Source organism: Chroicocephalus ridibundus, chromosome 1 (genome assembly GCF_963924245.1).
Source record: "Chroicocephalus ridibundus chromosome 1, bChrRid1.1, whole genome shotgun sequence".
NCBI lineage: Eukaryota > Metazoa > Chordata > Aves > Charadriiformes > Laridae > Chroicocephalus > Chroicocephalus ridibundus.
The window spans coordinates 146055470-146076267 of record NC_086284.1 but is presented as its reverse complement, the minus strand read 5'-3'; the positions used below and the strand labels follow the sequence as shown (position 1 = coordinate 146076267).

The following is a 20798-nucleotide window of genomic DNA, read 5'->3' as shown; positions in this document are numbered from 1 at the left end:
GCAGTATTTGGGCTCTTGAGCCCTGGGGACATCCATCATTTGGGGTGCGAGACAGAGAGAGCAACAGCAGCATGCAACTGCAGGCCTGAGCACAGGGCACAAACGCATCGAGTCTGTTTTTCCAGCTCCGATGGCAGAAACCTCCCTTGATGTGCAGTGGTCCATGTGCTTTTTCCGAGTGTAAACAAGAAAAATGTCAACCACCTCCAGTGTTAGCCAACCACCCACCCTCCAATAAATAGCGATCGTTTAATTTATCTTTGTTCCATTAAACCGTGCTTTATGCCTCTAATAAGCATATGCGTGAGGAAGAGGAAATTGCTGTTGAAACAGAAGCTGTGACTAGATGATGAACTGCATAAACTAATTTGAATTAATACAGCTGCAGGATGTGATTCTCTACCAACTTACCGCTGACTTTACATTTGCGTGCAACTCCTTTGGCTTCATGATGCACAACAGGCCTAGTCAGAAAGGCAAATCTGGCTTTTATGTTACACTGGTGGCTGCACGGCGTGTGGCTGATGCAAACTCCCAGAATCAATTCGTGGTAAGTTTCTCAGTGCTGAATGCCAATTGGTACCTGAAGCCCCGTCCTCACTTAAGGAAGGGGTTTTCACCACCACAGTGATGCTGGAGCAGTGGCATCAAGACCTCGTACACAGTAAGACTGTAGGAAAGGCACACTCCAAGCTTTATTCCTAAAATACCTCAGTCGTTCATTGAAGACAACTGCTTTTCTGTATTCTGCTTTGACTAGCAGCTTTCCTACCATCAGCTCTCCGTGCTACAGCCACATCTGCTCTGCTCTCCAAATACCAGAGTGTTGTCTGGCCTTTGGAGTGGGAAAGGTTACTCCAGCCTCGGAAGCAAACACACAGCACTGATGAGCTCAGCCCAGCTCCCGTTGCCTCCATGCGCTCCCTCTGCCTAGGAAGCAGCTGACGTCTGGCTGCAGCAAGGCTGCCAGCCCGACACCAGCAGAGGAGTCGTAGACGATTTAGTCTCCCTCCGCTTGCTTTCACTGGCCTTGCGCCATTCCTGATAACCATCACTCGCTCTTCACCTTAGCACTAGGAAGCACAGCGACGGCTGGATGTGGGAGAATTTCTCGCAGGAAAAATAGACCCTAAACCTGGAAATGGCCATCACCTCTCACAACCAGGATGCTCTAAGGACTAAAGGACAGTCAACAGAAAGAGATTTTCTTTCAGTGAAATACACAAATCCCTGCTTTCCACGCAGTATTTTTGAAGGATGCAATTGAAGCCAATGGGAAATGTTTTAATGGTAGAAGAATCAGACCCTAAGGTACGTTATTTTTATCTCACTGGCACCAAAAAAAAGAGATGGCTTCCAAGAATAGGTTTGAGTTTGGGACGAAGAAAGGGAAATGCCCCTTCCTTCCCTTTACTCTAGGTCTGTTGGTTTGAATTGTGAATTAAATAAAACAACATAATTTCTTCAGGGAGAAACTAGAAATAGCGGAGCCGATAATATTTTCACCTTTGATCAAAATGGTTTTAGTAACAACATGGAAATGCTACAGGGCGAAAATCATTGCAAAAATATTTTGGTTTAAGAAGTGACTCCACATAATGGAGACGCATTTTCAAATGCCCCAAGGACAATTAAGTACCCAAACCCCACCAAACATGAAAGTGAACTGGGACCACAACTCCCATGCGTGCCCCCAAAATCTTCTCGCAAAAGAGAGAAGAACCCTCTTGGGCTACGTGGAAACCCCATAACTTTTCTTTTGAAGAAATACAGAATACAGCAGAAACCCGCAAAGCTGACTTGGCTGCTGCCCTTCGTAGAGCCTAGAGCTGGAAGGAGCTCCTCCGGCTTTGCCCCCGTCCCCCATCAGCCAGACCTGTGGGGAGAGGCCGCTCCTGCAAGCGCCTGAAAGAGGAAGGGTGGGAAAAGGCAGGCTAAGCCCATGAGCTTTAGCTCAGAAGAAAACTGGCAAAATACGGTGCTTATCTATATTTACTCAAGGCAACTCTCGCTGAAGATGAGTTTACGGAAGGTAATGACACCATTACAGCTCCACAGAGAAAGAAATTTCTAAGCTTTTTTAAAAAAGTAAAATCCCATACACGCTTCAAACTACAGGTATAATTTTTTTTTCCCCCTGAATCCTCCATTGGAACTTGAATTTAAAACACAGTTTAACTCCTCAATATGTGAAATCTCACGGCCACATTAATCGAGAACATCTGAAGCCAGGAGAAAGAAATCACTTCCAGTTATGTTGTCAGTGTTATGTGCATAACGTTCTCACAGCTGTAGATCCATTGTGCTCCATGTTATAAATAAGAAATTGCATGGTGACAGCTAAAATTCAAAAGCGTTAATGTTTCTCTTTGCAACTCTTTTTCTACTTTGTTCGGTTTTTTCCCCCCTAGTCTTTTGAGGTTTCTCCCCTTTCCCTCCTAGTAGAAGTTTCTTGAAGCAACATTACTGCTTACCCAACTGACATATTTACGGTAATTAAAAAATAGTAAATGCCAAGCAAATAGGACTAATGTCGCTATTTGGCAAATATGCCAGAAACGACTTCTATTCATTGCGAACCAGGCTGTCGTATTTGCGTTAATAAACATTTCTCCTTCTTCTGCTCATCTTGGTTATCCCAGCGCTTCAGGAAGAAGTCTCGAGGCAGCTCTAAGGACGCGGCCAAATGCTGCCCCCAACCTCTGTTGCACGTGGCAGCTACCACCAAAGCCACTGAGTTGCAGAGCGCAAACACAGCTGAGTCGGGTCCCCGTGAACGAATACAAACGAGCTCCCTTGTATCTCTCGCATTCTAGGTTGTGGTCCTTTTCAACCATGAAAAACAGCTACAAATTGTTCCCAGAGCTAAACCACTTAACATCTTGGCACTTGGTTGTTTTTAACTTTGCAACAATAGGCACTGTTCACTCCTCTCAATCTCAGCTTTTTATTCTATAATAAAGCAGGAATACTGATGAAAGGCTAGTCACGGCTTCTCCCCGTGGTATCAGGGTGGTGGCATGTGATGATTCACATGGGGTGTGTTTGATCCAAGAAAGCCCAGCCTCTGCTTATTCTTCCTTTGTTCTGTCATCTAAGGTGGAAAGGCAGAGAGAGACAAGTTGAGAATTTTTTTCCTTTCTTTTTTTTTTTTTCTTTCTTTTTACTATAATTTGGCAGTCACAGAGCAAGATACATATAAGCAAAACAACAGGGAGTGGAATTCTTTTCTTCAGCATTGAAAATTACAAGTAAGAGATGTCTTTGAAGTGGGAGATCTGTTTCCTGCAAAGTATGGACGTTTTATTCTCATTTGTACATTATTCTTATCCAGCGGCAGGTCTTACAGTGTATTATTTGCACTGCTATCGTCTTGTGTAGCCCTGCAGAGGATCAGCATTTGCACTTGGTGCCGTACAATCACAGAATTAAAAGATGGCCCCCTACCCAGAGAGTTTAAATTTAAGCCAGGAGAGAACAGATTCAGTCAGACAGGGATGAAATAATCCCACCAGGTCGGTATAGGTAAGCACAATAAGCAACAGCCTCAGCACATCCAGCCTAAAACTTTTTGAGTTTTTCACAGGGAAAGAGAGTTTTAAGGTGGGTTTTGAAGGGGGATAATTAGATAACCCTGTTGATGCCACTGAAATGCTTCCCATAAAGAAAACGCAAAGACGCTTCTCTGAAACTGTAATGAGCAAACCAGAGGCGACCAGCATCTTTAGTAAAAAAGGAGATGGCCTTTTGATCCCGAAGTGAGAGAAAACACGTAAGGTGGACTCGACAGGAGCAGAGCTTTAAGAGAGGCCAGCAGCTTGTGCTCTGCACAGGAGAGAAGGGGGAGCCGCGGGAGGAGAACAAAGGCAAGGGTGGCACAAACAAAGCAACAGGCTCGGCAAAATGTTTTCGCAACAGCACTGCTGATATTCTTAGTGGGGTAAAAAAGCCAAGTGTCAGATTCAGAAAGCTTTTCTACTGATTCCCATCAGTACACAGCTATTTCTGACGCTATGCCTTTTTCATTGCCAGGTTATGCAGTACCCGCGTATGCAAAGCCCATCGTTGCTTCTGCAGTTTTCCCTCTGTCCTCACACACTCACTAGGAGGATTTCATAACTAATTCCACCTCGGCTTTTCTCCTTACCTGTTCTCTGCTGTTTCTAATAGAGTTCAATTTCATTCCAAACCCGTATCAGCGTATCTACTCAGAAAGCTTACTGGAGGGAAAGAGAAAACCTTTCTAAGACAAAAGTCGCTTTTGTAACGCTGTCCTGACTGTGACCCGATGAAAGCTAGCGCGTTCACCCACACGTGCTCACGTTGCTACCCACTGCAGGGCACTTACCTGTTCCTTGAGCTCAGCAAGCTGACTGGAAAGCTGTTTTACCAGGCTCATGGTTGACTCCAGCCTCTCTTGCAGGTTCCTGATTTCGTTTTGCTCACTGTCACCTTCATTGCTAACCAGGGACATGGCTCTCATCCGAGGGAACCAATCCAAATTCTTCTCCTACATGGGTATTAAAAAAATTAGTAATGTTAGAAGGGGTTTATGCAGTGCTACTAAGCTGAGACTGAAGAATGACAACTCAGAAGGACTTTTACTCAGTGGAAGACACACAGCAAGCGAGCCTATGAACTAGTAAATTCAGAAAGTATTTTACAGAAGCATTTTTATTCTTAGTTCTCCTTATCTACAAGGGAGGCTTCAACTGGAAAATCTTAGTTTCCCCCAGCTGCACCTGTATTGCAGCGTGGGCAGTGCTGGCACATTCACCCACGGCTCTGGCATGCAGAAACACCCGCTGTCGAGCTCTGGGGAGACTTCTCTGGTACACTAGCACAGGAAAGTCCGTGTGCTCCCCGTGCTTTGCTCTTAAGTGTATGCAGGGACACATTTCCCCACTGTCTCTTCAGCTTGGCTGGCCTCCATCTATTTCGGCTGTCCTTGCAGCAATGTCAGCGAGCCAACGTCAGGAAAACAAGACAAGCCAGAGTCCTCTCCGGACTGGCCTGGAGCGTGCCTACTGCAAGAGCAGAGGGACCTTAGATGCTGCTGCCCAGAACAGAAGATTCGGGGTCCCGGGAATGGCTTAGGTTTCACCATGCTATTCAGATTGTATACCTTAGGTAAACGCAAGCACAACCCATGGCCGAGGGCTAACCTGCCGAGGACCAAGCACTACATAGAATAGCACTGAATTGGCTGCTTCTCTATTCATGGACTCAGGCTACGAATTTAACCATAACAAACATACTGTAAATAGATGATATGAGTCAGGAAGGTGCTGCATATCAGCATGAGCCTGAACTGTCTCCATGGCTCGGGGGCACGGATATTTGTGTGCAAAGCGTAACAGACGGAGGAGACTGAAGGGTGCAAGCCTAGGAGGAGTGGCAACCATGTGGCAAGCAACCCGGTTTGCCTTAAGGCACGAGACAAAGGAAACAGGTCCTGTAGCTGGCGATGCATTACATTAACGCACCTCTGCCCTCCACCTTGGGGAGGATGTGGTTAGATCATATGCATGGTGTTTTGCAACGGGCCTCTACGGACACGTGCGCTCGATAAGTTTAGAAGAGAAACAGAACGAGTTGAAGTGTGTTTCTTCCAGTCTCCTGCCCTGTGAATGGCACCACAGAAATAGCGCTATACTGGAAAGAAAAGGAAGAAAGAAAAGGAGGTTTTTTTCCAGAAGAATCCTGGCAGGCAACAGCTGTGCTACTTATGTTGTCTGGGCTTGGTATTTGGTAAAATTTTAACTGCATTGAACTTACTGTAGTCTCAGACTTTTCCTCACCATGAAAATAGAAAAGCTAGCGATGATTCTGCAGTATTTACAGCTGGGCAGCCCAGGGCAGCTGTACATGAGCAGGCTCCACGTGGGCTGGCCTGATGATAGAGCTGTGAGCCCAGGGATGCGCCAAGTGAATACAGCTTCATTGTGCTCCCAGAGAGAGTTGCTTTCAGCTATGTAGTGCTCTGCCCTGATCACCAAACCCTCCCCTCCTACAACAACGTGGTTTAGAAACAACCAACCTAACCCTCGGTAAGCATCCAAGCACTTAAAGTATTCATGTTTTCCCACTATTTGTGTTAGCCCAGTCCCCTCTGTTACCCTGGATATGACTAAATGCAAAGCCGTAAGAATTCTGGCTTGTTTTCTTCTCTTTAACTCAAAACTTCTAATGAGTTTTTGTCAGACTGTGCAACCTCTGGTCCTGTCGCTAAACCGACAAAACGTTCAGGGAATAAGACCATGCCCCTCCATTGCGTTTTGCAGCCAGGGCTCAGTCAGCCGTGTGCGCTGGTGGAATGAGGCCTTTTTCCTTGCTGCCCACTTTTTGAGCCTCGTGATCTCATTATGACAATTTACTGTGGTTACGCATGATGCCATTTTCAATGGGTCATAACTCATTCAAATCAAAACCTGTTTTCACCAGCTCCGCTGGTGAGCTCAAAAGGAGCGCATGTGACCCTCCCTGCTGGATATCCCCAGCAGACACACGGAGCCGTAGATTCCTATTTCTGCTGCATGCGTTTCTGCTTACAAGACCAGCATTCATTTTCCACAAGTATGCTCTGATATTTATTTTAAATTTATTTTGGCTAGGATGTAGCAGAGCATTCATCACGTGCCCAGCATTAAGCACAGGTGTACTCATTTATACTAAGCTTAGTTTGTGCACAGCGCTTTCTGGATCAATGCCTTTTTTTTTTTTTTTTTTTTTTTTCAAAATGTTTGCCAGCAAATTTGTCTGCCACGACAGGCACAGAAAGTTAATTCAAAGGAGCTACAGCGAACAGAGCTGCACTTGTATCTGAATGTTTCCTGGAAAGCTCTGGTATCTGCACCCATTACAGCTTCTCTTGCATGAAGCACCTGAAGATACCAAATGCAAGGCCCCACGGCCACAGGAGCCAGCTTTGGGGCCAGGAGCCCTTTTTGGCAAGGCTCACCACAACGCCAAAGTTTCTAAAGCCAAGCTGCAAAGGGAGAGCAATCTGAGACCATCGTTGTGGTTCTTGTGTTTGCTGAGTACTGCTGCCAGGATTGTGCAATGCACTTTGCTAGCTTTGTTTTCCATCTGCCACTCCCTCGCTCCTCCAGGACGCAAGGCTGAGACTGCCGACTGCCTTGGAAAGATTTTTGCGGACTGACCCTCCACCGCACTGCGGCGTCCAGAGGAACGCCACACAAATCCACGCGGGTGCCAGACATCCCAGTTCAGTGGGCTTGCCTTTCTTGAGGCTCCTACTGCCACCTGCTTCCCTCCTTCTCGGCACAACACTATACTTCCTGGGAAGAGGGATGACCAGGAGCAGGTGAAGACAGGGACAGAGCACACAGCACCTTGCCCGCTGCCACACAACCCTGTTGTGCTGCTCTGAACCACATGTCAGATCACCTGGGCCACCGCGAGCCCCAGAGTCACAGGAGCTCAATGACAGACTCCACTCATTTGCGTGTGCCCAGCTCTGCCTTCCCAGCAATGCTGTGACAATCTCTCCCAAGAAAGAAACCCAGCTGTGGTTTAGTAACAGACCAAGAAGATCTGGGCATTTTTTTTGCCAAAATGTTGCGCAGGATCAAGCAAGGACTTTATCCAAGTTCTAAGAGAAGCTGATGGGTTTGCACGGACCGGAGACCTCAGGAAAAGATGCTACCGACTTCTACAGCTTTTCCTGGCAGCAGAGAGGCAACAGGTGAAACAGCTGGCCACAGGTCTCTCACTTGCTAGTCCCAAGTGCTGTGTTGGATGCAGGCAGGACTTTGCTTCTTGGTTCTCAACTGCATATGCATCTACTGGAATCCAGTCCAGCTGCGTATCTTTGTCATGCAAAGAATCAGAAAGATTCAAAATTCAATAGGTCAGTAGGAAACACGTTCTAACCTGCCAACCTGTCTTTAGGTTAAAAATACTTACCTAGCTTTCACCGATAGTTCCACTACAGTGCACGCACTAGGTATATTCCCTTGCTGAACTGCATGCTTTTGCTGGTCCATATTATCTTATTTTTTCATTGCATTATGAACGGCAGAAATTTTTAAAGGGGCAGCATGAAAATTAGCTCTGGCGCAAAGCCTTATTTGCTAAGTCTATACCACTAACAAACAGCAATTGCTGCTGGGGACAAAACACTTTTGATCACAAACCTGCCAGGATCCAGAAGGCAAATAGGGCAAGGCTCCTCAGCCGAAAATTTTAGTGATCTGTAAGCGTTCATGGAGGGACAAGCACTGCGTGACTGCTCAGCTATGGGAAAGCTATTTTCACTTCAAGGTAATTGCTTGTCAATTAACTGGAGGTAGTTCACATGTTTGTACAACCCCAAACATTTGTTCTGGGACTTAAATGTTTATGGGCTCGGTCCAGGGTTCACCTTGACCAATAAACACATGTTAAAGCTGTAACATGCCTCCTCTATGCTGCAGGTGCACTCCTGCTTCACCTTATTTGACTGGTGCGGGGATGGGATTTTGCGGGGTGTTGTCTGTCCCGCCTTAGCTATTATTCTTAGAAATCCAACCATTTTGCCGAGGGTAGCATTCACTCAGACATTCTGAACCCTCTCTGGAACCGAGTGGCAATTTGGAGGAGGGAGGTAAGCTGCCGGCAGGGAGTAGGGCAAACCTCTGCAAAACTGGCAGAGGACTCAATCGACAGCCACCAGGTTAGTGTGAGGTGACATAACTCAAGCATAAATTAGCTCACGATGGGTGAGGTAGGTGGATGGGATGCTTTAAAACTCAGTAGCTGCCTGGACGCAGAATTAATTGTTGAAATGTACCGAAATCTTCTTTCTAAACCACCGGGGCTGAACGCTTTATACTGTTACTGTTATTTCATTCTTGCACAGGATAGTAGATATTTGCAGCCCAACCGCAGCAGCCCACCTACGGAACACAGCATCTTCCTGCTCCACGCTCCCTCCGCCAGCATAACGTGTGCCTTGCAGAATTCATATTTAAGCATACATCTGTGTCCAGGGCAGAGAGTCAGCCAGACAGGAAGGCTGCAGGGACAGAAAGGAACCGCAGCCTCCTCGCCGTCAGTTCAGCTGGGGGGAGAGAAAAAAAAAAAAAAAAAAAAAGGGGGAAAAAAAGCAGGTGGGGCTAGCCAAAAGGCTGCCGGCCAAAGAGACTGCACACGAGCAGAGCAGACATTTCATGTGGCGATCCAGCATGCGCGCTCCCTCCGTCCCCCCCCTTCGGCTGGCAGGAATCCAGCGGGAATCACAGCTCACCCGGGGCGAACACCTCTCTCTGCAAGGTACTCTGGGGACACGTAGCTGTGAGGTGCCGCTGGCGAGGGCACGTGCCTGAGAAATCACAGGGCTTAAAAGGATTTGCTGCTCGTGTTTTCTGAGAAACCTCGAACCCTTCTTCTCAAGAGAGGCATGCTCAAAGCAAAAGTCTGTGTTTGCCTCCTGGAGTTTTCTATGCAACTTTCTCCTTCCCTTCTGTGGGCTTTCCAGAGGAGGGCAGAGCAACGGGGTAAGTCCTCCCTTCAGTAAAACATTGGCATTTTTCTGCCTTTGCTAGCTCTGGTTGAGCATGGATGGAGAAAAGACTGAAGAAATTTGTTTAGAGTTTCTACGCTTTGTACAAAGTCTCTCTCAAGCCATCCCTGTCCTGTTGGCACAGCCGACTGGCTTCAATCGAGCTCTCACGCTGAGCTGACTCCATGCCTCTGGAGTAATTGGCAGAGGGACGTTTCTTTAGGAGGTGATGGTTTCACAGGCTAGCAGTGAGATGGATCAGCTGCAACCAGCAGGAAAGACTGGGCTGAGCCTTTAAAAAATAGATTACTAGATAACAATGAGAGAAAATAGGTCAAAGACTAGGACAAGGGGGATGAAGTAGAGGAGTGAAGGCAGCCTTATGCATGCTTTCTGCTGGTGCCACTGCCATGGCCTCAGAGTGCCACGCCACCATCAGCTGTACCAGACTTTAATTTCTCCAGCAGACTCTAATCCGGCGACTCTTAGCCCCTTCTGCCCCGTGACCCCATGTTGCAACATGAAAACAAGCCATTTCAGGACTTCCCTCCTATTTATTCAGAAAGAAAAGTGGCCGATGACTGTTCATGACTCCTCCTGGGTTGTGACCTCTCCAGCTGCACGCACCAGAGCAGGAGACAGGCCTCCTTCCCGCCCAGCCCACCGTTCCCCCATCTGGCACAGACCATTCACTCCTCGGTGACTCAGTGAGGTGAGTGAGACGGCCATCAGGAGGGTTATTTGTTGCCTAATAAGGCTGAGAAAACAAGTATGCTTAAAGCCCTCTGAGCTCCTCAGCTAGACAGTCACTAAAGCATGCAGAAGAGGAGCATGGACATTGCCATGAAGGTTTGCTTCCTCAGTGGGCTGCACTGGGCAGTTCGTGGTATCCCACCCTGCAACACACATTCACAGAATCACAGAATGCTTAGAGTTGGAAGGGACCTTAAAGATCATCAACCCCCCTGCTCCGGGCAGGGACACCTCCCACTAGACCAGGCTGCTCAAAGCCCCATCCAGCCTGGCCTTGAACACTTCCAGGGATGGGGCATCCAAACTTCCTCTGCGACTCCGTTGCACCCTAGGACCCGTGCCTCAGCATGAAGGCAAACAAACCATCAGCATTGCTGCTCTTCGGCAGGCAGCTTGTGTCCTTCCAGGCACAAGAACCAACAGGCTGTTCAATCCCCTTTTTTGAGCTGGCACCTTGAAAAAATACTTCAGCGACGGGTACAAAGAGATTTATTTACTGAGAAATTATTCTGTATGTCTGAAACGTAAATAAGTCCATCCATTCCCTTCCCAGATCTGTTGCCTGTATAAGCAGAGAGCAATCAGTCCAAACGACCTCTTGAAAGCTATTATTTTTCTGCCTAAGGACAGAGTCCTGAAAGTCTGTAGTTATGTAGCTCCTATAGCCACCTTAAAAAGGAATTTTTAAGATTTAAACTATCTTGTGCTTTAGATGACACAGGGCAATAACCACTTTGTGATTTAATCACAGACAATAATAATTTGGTTCAGTGCATGATTCAGCTAATCCACAATTTGATAAACGTTCATCCTAAACTACAAACCCAAATAGCTTTCTGCAAATCCTGTTTGACACTTTAATGTTAAGACTGTATTTGATAAGCAATCTGTGCTGTACAAGAATATAGGGAGGGAAATTAGGAATTGTTATGCATCTATATGCATCCACAACAGTAATTCAAGGAAAATAAAAATAAACCTTGGCAATTACAGATAAATCTTTATGCAAGAAGAAAACTCACAGGTCTGGCTGGGTCTATACTGGATTGATACCTGCTACAGCTTCCACAGCTCATGGAAAAATCTCCTTCCCCCTGAAAGAAGGTTGGAACCATAACACAGACCCACCATCTGCTTTAGTAGCGTCATTGATGCATTTACTTTCATTTTAACTTGGCTGAACGTTTTTGAGGTCTGCAACAGAATCTATCACCATCATACTGAACAATTGTGAGTTCTTCAAGACCGATATCCAGGCCAGTCAGTTACAAATGTTTCAGTATCAGCCTTTCTGCTTGCGATATCCCTGCAAAAATTATGGCAAGGAACGACAACAAACCTCAAATTGCGAAGATGTTTCTCTATGGCAGTTTCGATACTCGGCCTGAAACTCCGCTTTTCCAAGAACAAACGCCCCAAAATTTCTGCTTCTCAAACACACCTAAAGGACTTGGCATTTACCTCCAAGCGATAGAAATGATCGTGAAAATCATCTTTTACTGTCAAGACCCTAAGTTTGAATGCGATCTCTCGCTATTGTTGCGGGCAAAACCGTACGCAAATGCTAAGCACATGAGTCAGCAGCGCGCCCTCACAGTGAAAAAGTCCAACCATGACCTGGGCTGCATCAGCAAGAGCGCAGCTGACACACTGAGGGAAGCGATCCCGCTTCAGCCCGGAGCAACTTCACCCCTGAAGGTGGAATGCAGAAACCAAACTAAGCAGCTTTGTCACCATCGCACTGAGACTGCACCTTCCAACTGCCCCACAGGTGGGAACCCAGGGGACCCGCAGGCGCGCACGGACAGCAGCCGGCCGGGGACTCGCCAGAGCTGCATGGCCCAACTTTTGTGTGCTTGGAGGGCCTAAGCTTGTGTCCTACCCCAGCAGCACTACTCTCCTTGAAGCCACATTTGCTTCTCGTGCCTTCTCTGCACTGCGGCACATGTTCACTTCTCAACTGTTGGATTTCTTCTGCTGTTTCAATCGCTCTCTGCCACCTTATCTCTATCATAGCCCTGAGAATTGATACTGTCCTCTGCAAATCTCCAAGAATCCCAACGCTACCATTTGAAGCTAGGATTCGGTGCTTAATATTCGTGCCCTTAAAATAGATATAATTATAGATCTGTGCAAAACACAAGTTTATTTTTCCACATTGCTATGTTTTCATGTTGTTAGTGGTTACGGGACATGCTTTAGGAAAAATGCTTCAGATTATTCATTTAAAATAATTAAATTATTTCTGATATAGTCCCTGGATCTTGTGCATAACGAAACAACATCTGGTACAGAGATTAGAAAATAAATGTTCTTGGCTTATTTTTTTTTCTTTTGTTAAACAGATGTTGTTGATACAAAACACAGAACTGTAAATCATAGCCTGCATGTGGACACAGACTGTCACTACTGAGCAGAAATTTACTGTGGCTAGATAGAGATTTGAAACAGCAATGAATCACTGGCTTACTAACTTTATTCACGTGGGTATGGTTTCAATATTCTGACATTAAGTGCACATGTCCTTAAAAAAAAGAACCTTTTAATGGCAGCATGGGAGGCTCTGGTTTAGTTCCAGCTGTCTCGGTGGGGGAAGCACAACGTAATGCAATGGCAGCCTCTGCGCAGAGGCACCTGGCAGGTCTCCGTCTCCTCCTTCGCAGCTCATTGCGGTGCTGCTATTGAATCCCACAGGCTTGGCTCCCCCGGTGCCGACAGCAGCCCCTCTTAGCGACACGTAGGGCACCCGTGTCACAGGAGCGGGGGCTGAACTGCTCGTCCAGCCCCACCACCGCCACCAAAAGGCCTGCAGATCTAACTTCTTTCTCCCTCTCCTTCCCTCACTGCCCCCAGCATCATTTCAGCAAATCCACCATTCGTTTGTCGGACTGGCTCGTGCCTAGCTGAATAGTAACGGTATTTCTGCTTCCCATTGACTGCATTTAGAGTGAACAGAATTACGATGCTTCTCCAGCCCCTCACCATTCCTATCAAACTGCTTGCACTAACACGCTGAAGCCCCCCTTCTTCTTTTAATATTGATTTTCTTCTGAAAAACATTCTAGCAGGCACACTCCAGATACTGAACTCGACAAAAGCCAACAGCACTAAACCCGCTGCAAGGTAAACATACCCCACAGTATCATGCCACTGCTGGGGACAGAGGTGTTGTCTGCTCCTTAGAAACATACTTACCATGCAGCTGATAAGGACACCACAAATTCTGACCCATTTTTGTCAATTTAAGTGCGGGTTCAATCCAGTGGATCAGGGTCTAACTCCATGGTTAAACTCCAAACCTCGTATCTTTTGTAGCACAGGATTCAGACGCGTAGTTGAAATTTATGGTTTTTTTCTCACATTTACCTTTCTTTCTCTGGTGCTGTCACCTTGTATTTTGCAAGTACTGTCCATTTCCTAGCATTAGCTTCAATTTGGTGTAACAGAATCTTTGGGAAATACAAAGACTCAGCTGGAGACTCGTTTTTCAGAGGCTCAGGACTTGACCTTGTTCTCAGCTTTACACGGGCAAAAAGTGGCTGATTGCAGTGCGATTGTTCTGGTTTAGGATACTGCCAGAGTCGAGGCATTTTGAATCCTGATTTGAACGTTCCTGCTTTGGGCCCATTTTCTCTCTGATGTATTTTGCACATGGTGCCGTATGACAGGACAATTTAAGGAACAACATTTCCTTTTAAAATTAATAAGAATAACCTATGGCCAATGGGCTACGCAGAACTGTTTTTTTAAGCAACGATGCGATCACGCATATACCATACCCATGCCTAGATGCACGTACTTGAGTATCGGTCAGAGAAGAGGAAAAAGATCTAGGTTTCTCTTTGAAGCGTCTCTTGAGAAGACACCACCAAGCAATGGCCAGCTTTCACTCTTAGGGGTCCGAATGCTACCAACCTGCTCTCGAATAGCTTGCTCTGTTCAAATGCTTGCCCATGGGTTTTGTACATTCCTCTGCACAGCGAGCACAGCTCCTTGCCTGTGTTGACACGATAGCCAAGGAGAGGGCCCTTAGCAGGTCTGGCCGCGGCTGCGTGAGAGGCAGATCCCACAAGGTGCCACCTGCCTACTGGGAAGCACAGCACACTTGTATTCCCATTGGGAAATAGGCAGAAACCAGCAAAACCGTGCCCTCTGTGTGAAACGTCTATTCGTTCAGGTTTGTGTCTACTGTGCATGGTTTTCAGAGGCTGCAAGCATAAATCGATGAAAGAAAAAAACACCACGGTACTTTGTGAACCTTTATCTGCCTATACTACATTTTGATTTAGTACTCTCGCTCGCATTGCTAGGAAAATATTGAAATGGATCCTCTGTACAGATCTGCTTTTTCTTTTTCTTCATTTTTTCAGCCCAGCGTTTAAATATGGTTTGCTCTGTTCAATTAAAATGCATTTTCTCTTGAGAACAAGCAGATGATCGGTTTCAAAAACCCGGAGTTACAATTTTCCTTCAGCAGCACCCAGCAAAATGAAAAACAGAGACAAAACATTTTAATCACATGTGTATAAAATACACAGGGTTCATTAAATATGATTTAAAGTTGCCTGTTTGTTTTGGAGACTCTTTAAAGCTCCGACTACCCCAAACTCACAGAAGTGTAATGTGATTCCTGATCTATTGAATTTCGTAGGATGGCTGTAGTGGGTTCCATTATATATAAATTGGATGCAGCCAATTTACAATCTCCGATATATACTTTTATCTCAAAATGCCCTGTGAGGCAATTGTGTAAAGTACTTTATCAGGGATTGTTGTTGGTAATATTGCAAGATTTCATGATGTAAAAAATACATCAATGTCATTTAAATTGAACAAAATGGTTCCCATTTTTTTTTCCCGTAGAGCATTTTTAACCATCTTCTCAACAAATTTGTTCAATAAATACTGTATGAAACAAACATTTTGCACTTTGTCCCACAGATACAATTTGCTAACCTGATTGATTTCTTTCTCTACAACTAATCTGATTTCTTTGGGCTATATATCTTCTCTTTTATTAAAGATGATGCAATCTTAGCTTTTTATCATACAGATATCCACCATGCTAAAAGGAGAGAAGATTCCGTGAACTAGCCTTGCAACCGAATAGAAAATCCTGACACAAATCTCATAAAGCTGGTCCCAAAAGATAAACGGCGCAATAAGACCAAAGTTATACAAATTCAGAAACTTATCCATGTACAGTAATACGGGTGGGTGGATTTTTCTTCCCATGACAGATATAGAATACAAGTAACTTCATCCTACCTGTAACACCTTGTAAAACAAGCTCACACTAATGTTAGACCGAACTCCCCCAAATCTCGCTGTCTCCGAGCTGTTAGAACTCAGAACCAGAACTATGTTTTTTGTAGCCTTTCCCTGTTTCACTTCTTGCAGAATCTCACTCCTATGTTTTGTGTCCAACCAAAGTTACGCTTATTTACTTTTAAATGTCATTCCTGATGAGGCAACAGCCTCAGACTTGTCTCTCTGTTCTTTTACTAATTGCCCTTATGTCTTTGGGCTAATCCATAGTCCTTCCTTTCCTCAGCATCTGCAGTTATCTGCCTTGGCTGTGGACAATTTTGTAGTCTCTTCCCTCTTCAAGAAGCCAGAAGCTTAGCACCACTGTAATACAAAGAACAGTAATTGTTTTTAAATGTTGCAATAATAGTCTCAAGCAGCATTGAAGTGTTCTGTGTTTGTTGCTCCTCCAGTAGTGCAAAATCAAATGAATTCAGTTTACACACTTTGGGATCTGCTCATCACGTTGTTCCTCTGGGGCTGAACTTCTTACCGCCATCCGTGACCCTGCTTAAGGTCCAGTTTTCATTAGGCAAAGCCATACACAGCCAGTCCCGGGAGAATCGAGGCTCTGTTACTGCCAGCATTTTAAGCACAACAGCACAACAGAAGGTGCCTATCCAGCGCCTTGGAGAGCCTTTCCATCACTTGAAATCACGGAATAAAGGTCTGCCCACACACAGATCCATCTCAGGCCACATGCTTCCTTAACAAAGGGATAAAAGATGGCTTTTGCAAGCTGCCTGGAAAGTTAACAGCTCTAGTCTCTGGCAGGTCAAGGCAGGAGTGGCTTCCAGCAGGGAACCGCAGCCCGTGTCCTGCCAGCAGCACTGCTCGGCTTGAGGGCGCTCCAGCTGGAACACCTCCACTCCGTGTTCGTGGGGATAGGCAAGTTTCAAGGAACACAGCCTCATGCCCAGACCCCTCCTCGAGTTTTTAAGTCCAGCAGCAGCCAAACAAACAGGAACCCAACTCAGCTCATTTATTTTAATTTGCAAATTGAATGAATTGAAGTTGGAAGGAGGACGAGGAGGCTGTGACTACATTGTATTATCAAGGCAGAACCCATCTTTATAGCAAAATCAGTCTTCGAAGCCTAAATACTGCTCAATAGACAGGTGGGCAAGTCTTTCAAACACAGAGGAAATCAAGCTAAACTTACAGCTGAGCCACAATACCACAAGGTCCAAAAAGACTAGTGCTGGGTAGCATCAAAACACTGATTCCGGACCTCAGGGGGGGAAAACCCCAAATCTCTATGAATATACTTCTGGGGAGTTTTAGGCTCCACTCTGTAACTTGCAATTTCATTACAGCTTTGTATTCAGAAGTGATTTCAAAGGAAAGAGGAAAAAAGACAGGATTGTGTTGGTGCTGGAACCTGTCCCTTTAGGAGTTAACAAGAAGGTGACGGGCTGAGCACGGAGGCAGCAGGGACGAGGGCACAGCGCAATGGCATGGCCACTGCCTCACCGAGTCAGCTAGAGGGATGAAGGTTAATGACCATAACATCACTACGCACAGCAAATGTGCCTGCGCTGCAGCACCTGCCGTTGACTTCAATCTTTCTCCTGCTCCAGCTAATGGCATAATTTCTAAGGGGGCAGGACCAGATCCATGATTTCCCATTCAAGCAGCAATAGGATCGTTACTTTTGCCTGTCTGGAAAGAATGTATATAGACTTAAAGCCACTAAAACCTCAAGCTTTTACAATGAAGTACCAAATGAAGCCCACCCTTCCCTTTATATACCCTTACCTCACGCATCACCTAGCCAAGCAGGCCAACTAAATTATTTACGGTGGACTAAAGAGTCCATTTCTGGAAGATGCAGAGCCCTTGAAGTAGAAAAGAAGATGCTCAGTTCTCTTGTGGAATAGGAGCTTTGTGCAAAGATGCAAAGTCCTCACGTGACGCTAACTTTTCATGCTTTGAGCAACACACAAATGAGGAGGAAATCAGCTAATTAGGCACGTTACTGTAATTGCTTATTTTATGAAGTGGAGAGGGAGGTGTTCAGCACTTCTATAAGATAATAACATAGAGGCAAAATAGTACATAGAAGTAAAAATAGCAATGGTCTACCTACAGAAATGAACGTTATTTTTGAATAACAGGAAAAGCAACAATAGAAAAAATAATTCAATATATATTTTGTAATTGTAAAACTGGATAACACTTACGTATATGAGATGAGAGGGGCAAAACCACTGGCTGAACCTGTGAGAAGCACAATTCCAGCTCTATTTTAGTGACTCTCTATCACCACTCGATAGCTCTGAAATCCTCTGTGAATTTGAGACAGGCCTCGATGCAGAAAAAAGACTTTCTCCGGGACCTGGTGCACCCAAATCGAAGCTCTGAACTTCCCACAGGGCCTGCGTCTATGTGGAAGGATGCAGAGCTGTGTGCTTGCTCGCTCTTCTATTTTGAGCACAACAGAAAAATGGAAGCAGCAAATAATGTATTTAGGCATATTTCTTTCATATTGCTTATTTTATGAAAATCCAACTGCAGACAAACCCGACGTTGTATTTCCTAGGAAATTAGCCTGTCAGAGAGACCTCAGGTCTTATTTAGCAGCCGGCTTTTGTGCTCTTGGTATTACTGCTATGGTAAGTAATTACTCATAATGTGACATGCATCATATCAGCCTTTCAAAAGTAATTAAGAAAAAGTTGCATAGCTTAATGATACATACATACATCTCATCTTTGCAAGTTTTGCTTTGATAACATCTGCTAGTTTTTGGAGGAAGGCCAGTTTTAAAAAGTAAAATAAATCAGTACTAACAATGGGAGCATTATTAGCTTCCCCAAAGTTATAAATTCCATGCCCCATTCCAGCAGAGCATTTGTGTGCACAAGTCCTGTAAGCATTTTCAAGTCTGTGACTTGCCAGATCAGAAACTTCATGTTGAACTAGAATTTATGATAATGAAGAAGCCTTAAAAATACAGTTTATTTATAGTGAGCCAGTTTAAGAACTGCAGCTCACCGCGCCTGGCAGATTTAGCTGTAGCAGCTGAAGGGGTCACCCCTATCAGCTGTGTGCCCTTTCTCCCTGCCGGTATTATCCTACCTATAAAGAGGCATCAGAATCAGCACTGTGTCCTCTCCTCAACCAGTGCAGTTCAGACTGGCGTGACTTCAGTGGCCATCAATTTTCACATTAGTGCTCTGGGCTGCGAACTGCAGAAGCTCAGGAGCGAACAAACACATTGCTTGTCCTCCCCCCTCTGCTATTGTTGTGGTTAATTGCAACAGAAGGGTATGGTGGACATCTGGGGGAGGAAACTTCTTAAATTGTCTAGGATGAATCACCAGAGTGCATGTGAAAAACACCCTGAGTATCTTCCTGACAACCCAAGCGTCCTTCTGCAGCATTCATGTCATCTTGGATGGACATTTCTCTGGTTTAGGTCATTCTCTCTACTCGTACAGTGTTCAGTGATCCTCAGATGCAATAAGAGTATCTATAGACTGGAGATAAAAATTATCAGGGAAAACTTTTGCCTCCAAAATTCAAAAAGAAGATAGATAACAGAATAGAAAAATCCTGTATATCAGAACTTTTGTTCTTCTCCAAAGAAGTTATGTTTTCAGAGCTGAGGTCAACCGCCCTCTTAGTACATATTACTTTACTTTATTACATTCTTTGACAAAAATTGACAGCAGTAAAGAACAGCTTGTTCCACAAACCCCGCTCCTCCTCGCCTGCCAGCTTTCAGCATGCTCTTTCTCTGAAAAAGTATGGCACTTTTTCACTGCTTTCACCTCGCATGTCTGTATTTCCTTTGGACCGGCCTCCTCTAGAAGCTCCACATGGGTTGCTGGGGGATGGCCACTGAATCCGTTGAACATCAGGCTGGGGGTGCACACCAGGATTTGGCATCAATGAAATGATTTTACGTTCACTAACTAACCCTGGGGCAACCTTTCACTGCCCCAAGGAGTGAAAGGACAGGCAGCCAGGCTCTCGACCCACAGCCGTCGGGCTCTGCAGGCTCCGCTTGGCTCACACTTTTGCTGTTTTGACAGTCAGCTACTTGTGCTGAGGTTGGTCAAAATGAAAAAAATCCCTTTGCAGGCCACACACGGGTGTGCCAGGGACTATACACAAGCAACTCTGGCTCAGGAGGGAGCTTGTCCCCTGTCCCTGCTGCTACGCTGTGGGGTCAACAGCCTCATGGAACGACTCTGGCCAGGACCTCACAGCATCACCGCTGAGACCTGAACCTGGGGAGCAGCTACGTGCTGCCGTGGCTCACATCACACTTCTGCTCCCGAGGTGAGAGCACAGCAAAACGCAGAGCAGTGAGGCAGGAGACAGAAGGACCCCAAGGGAAAAAGCCTCGCACTGCCCAGGCACACAGCATGGGCAGAACAGTAACTATTGTGAGACTTCTCAGTGGCTCATTTGGCATTATTCCCAGCGCTGCTTTTGAATTTAATACCCACTTCTGGGTATCTAATAGAAAAAGAAGGCAAAACCACGAGGCTGGAGGTAGGAAGAAGATAGACAACAGCACCAGCTCAAGGGAGCACTAAATTCAGATCACTTTTGAAACTTCAGTATTTAAAAAAAACACAACAAAAACAACCAGAATTTTTCAAAACGGGGAATGCATTTTTCCTCATGACATGGAAATGGCCATAATATTTGGTAAATTCTTCTTTTATTTAATAATTTCAAACAACAAATAATGAAAAAAAGCTGGCACCTTCAAAATATTTATAGTGAAGTAGTTAAAATATTTGGCCATGTTACCAATGACAGGTCATTGCTGTGAGACAAAAGTGCTTTTAAAAGAACCGAATAATAAAATCACTGTTCAGAATTTCAGGCTGGTGTTGCTCAACCTGTTTCTTCTACTTCGTCCCTATAATGTTGATGGGAATTTCACTTTTGATTGCAGTGGAAGTGTTGGGATCCTGAGTAGCCTGAAGACACTTAAGATTAGAAATTTGCCTTTCAGGAGGGATACATTTACAGATGAAACAAGATGTAAAGGAAATACTTTTAAGATACTATCACAGTATAAAAGGCTCATGGTCCAAATGACTGCAGTGGCAGGAGAACAGAACCTTTCATTTCCCACCACAGATTGCCTTGTTTTAGGGAGATGGTCTAACGCATGGCAGTATCCTTTACTCTTACAAACATAGGCTGGTTTTAGAGCAGTTTTCAGCTGATTGAGGAGTTATGTAATTGCACCAATTACATCCAATTA

The 20798-nt window shown here is 45.3% G+C and overlaps 1 protein-coding gene and 1 long non-coding RNA gene across 2 annotated transcripts in view; one reads left to right on the top strand and one right to left on the bottom strand.

Moving 5' to 3' along the window:
- Positions 1-2933: 2933 nt before the first annotated feature.
- Positions 2934-20798, bottom strand: part of ITPR2 (inositol 1,4,5-trisphosphate receptor type 2) — a 261876-nt gene continuing 244011 nt past the window's right edge. The window contains exons 56-57 of the mRNA XM_063357290.1: positions 4349-4510; positions 2934-3094 (exon numbers count right to left, since the gene is read on the bottom strand). Of these exons, the coding sequence (XP_063213360.1) occupies positions 3008-3094; positions 4349-4510 (249 nt within the window). The 3' untranslated portion in view covers positions 2934-3007. The remainder of the gene's footprint in view (positions 3095-4348; positions 4511-20798) is intronic.
- Positions 9108-12423, top strand: LOC134510151 (uncharacterized). Its single transcript, XR_010069514.1, has 3 exons — positions 9108-9500; positions 10068-10217; positions 11252-12423. It is a non-coding gene; the product is annotated as an uncharacterized LOC134510151 (long non-coding RNA).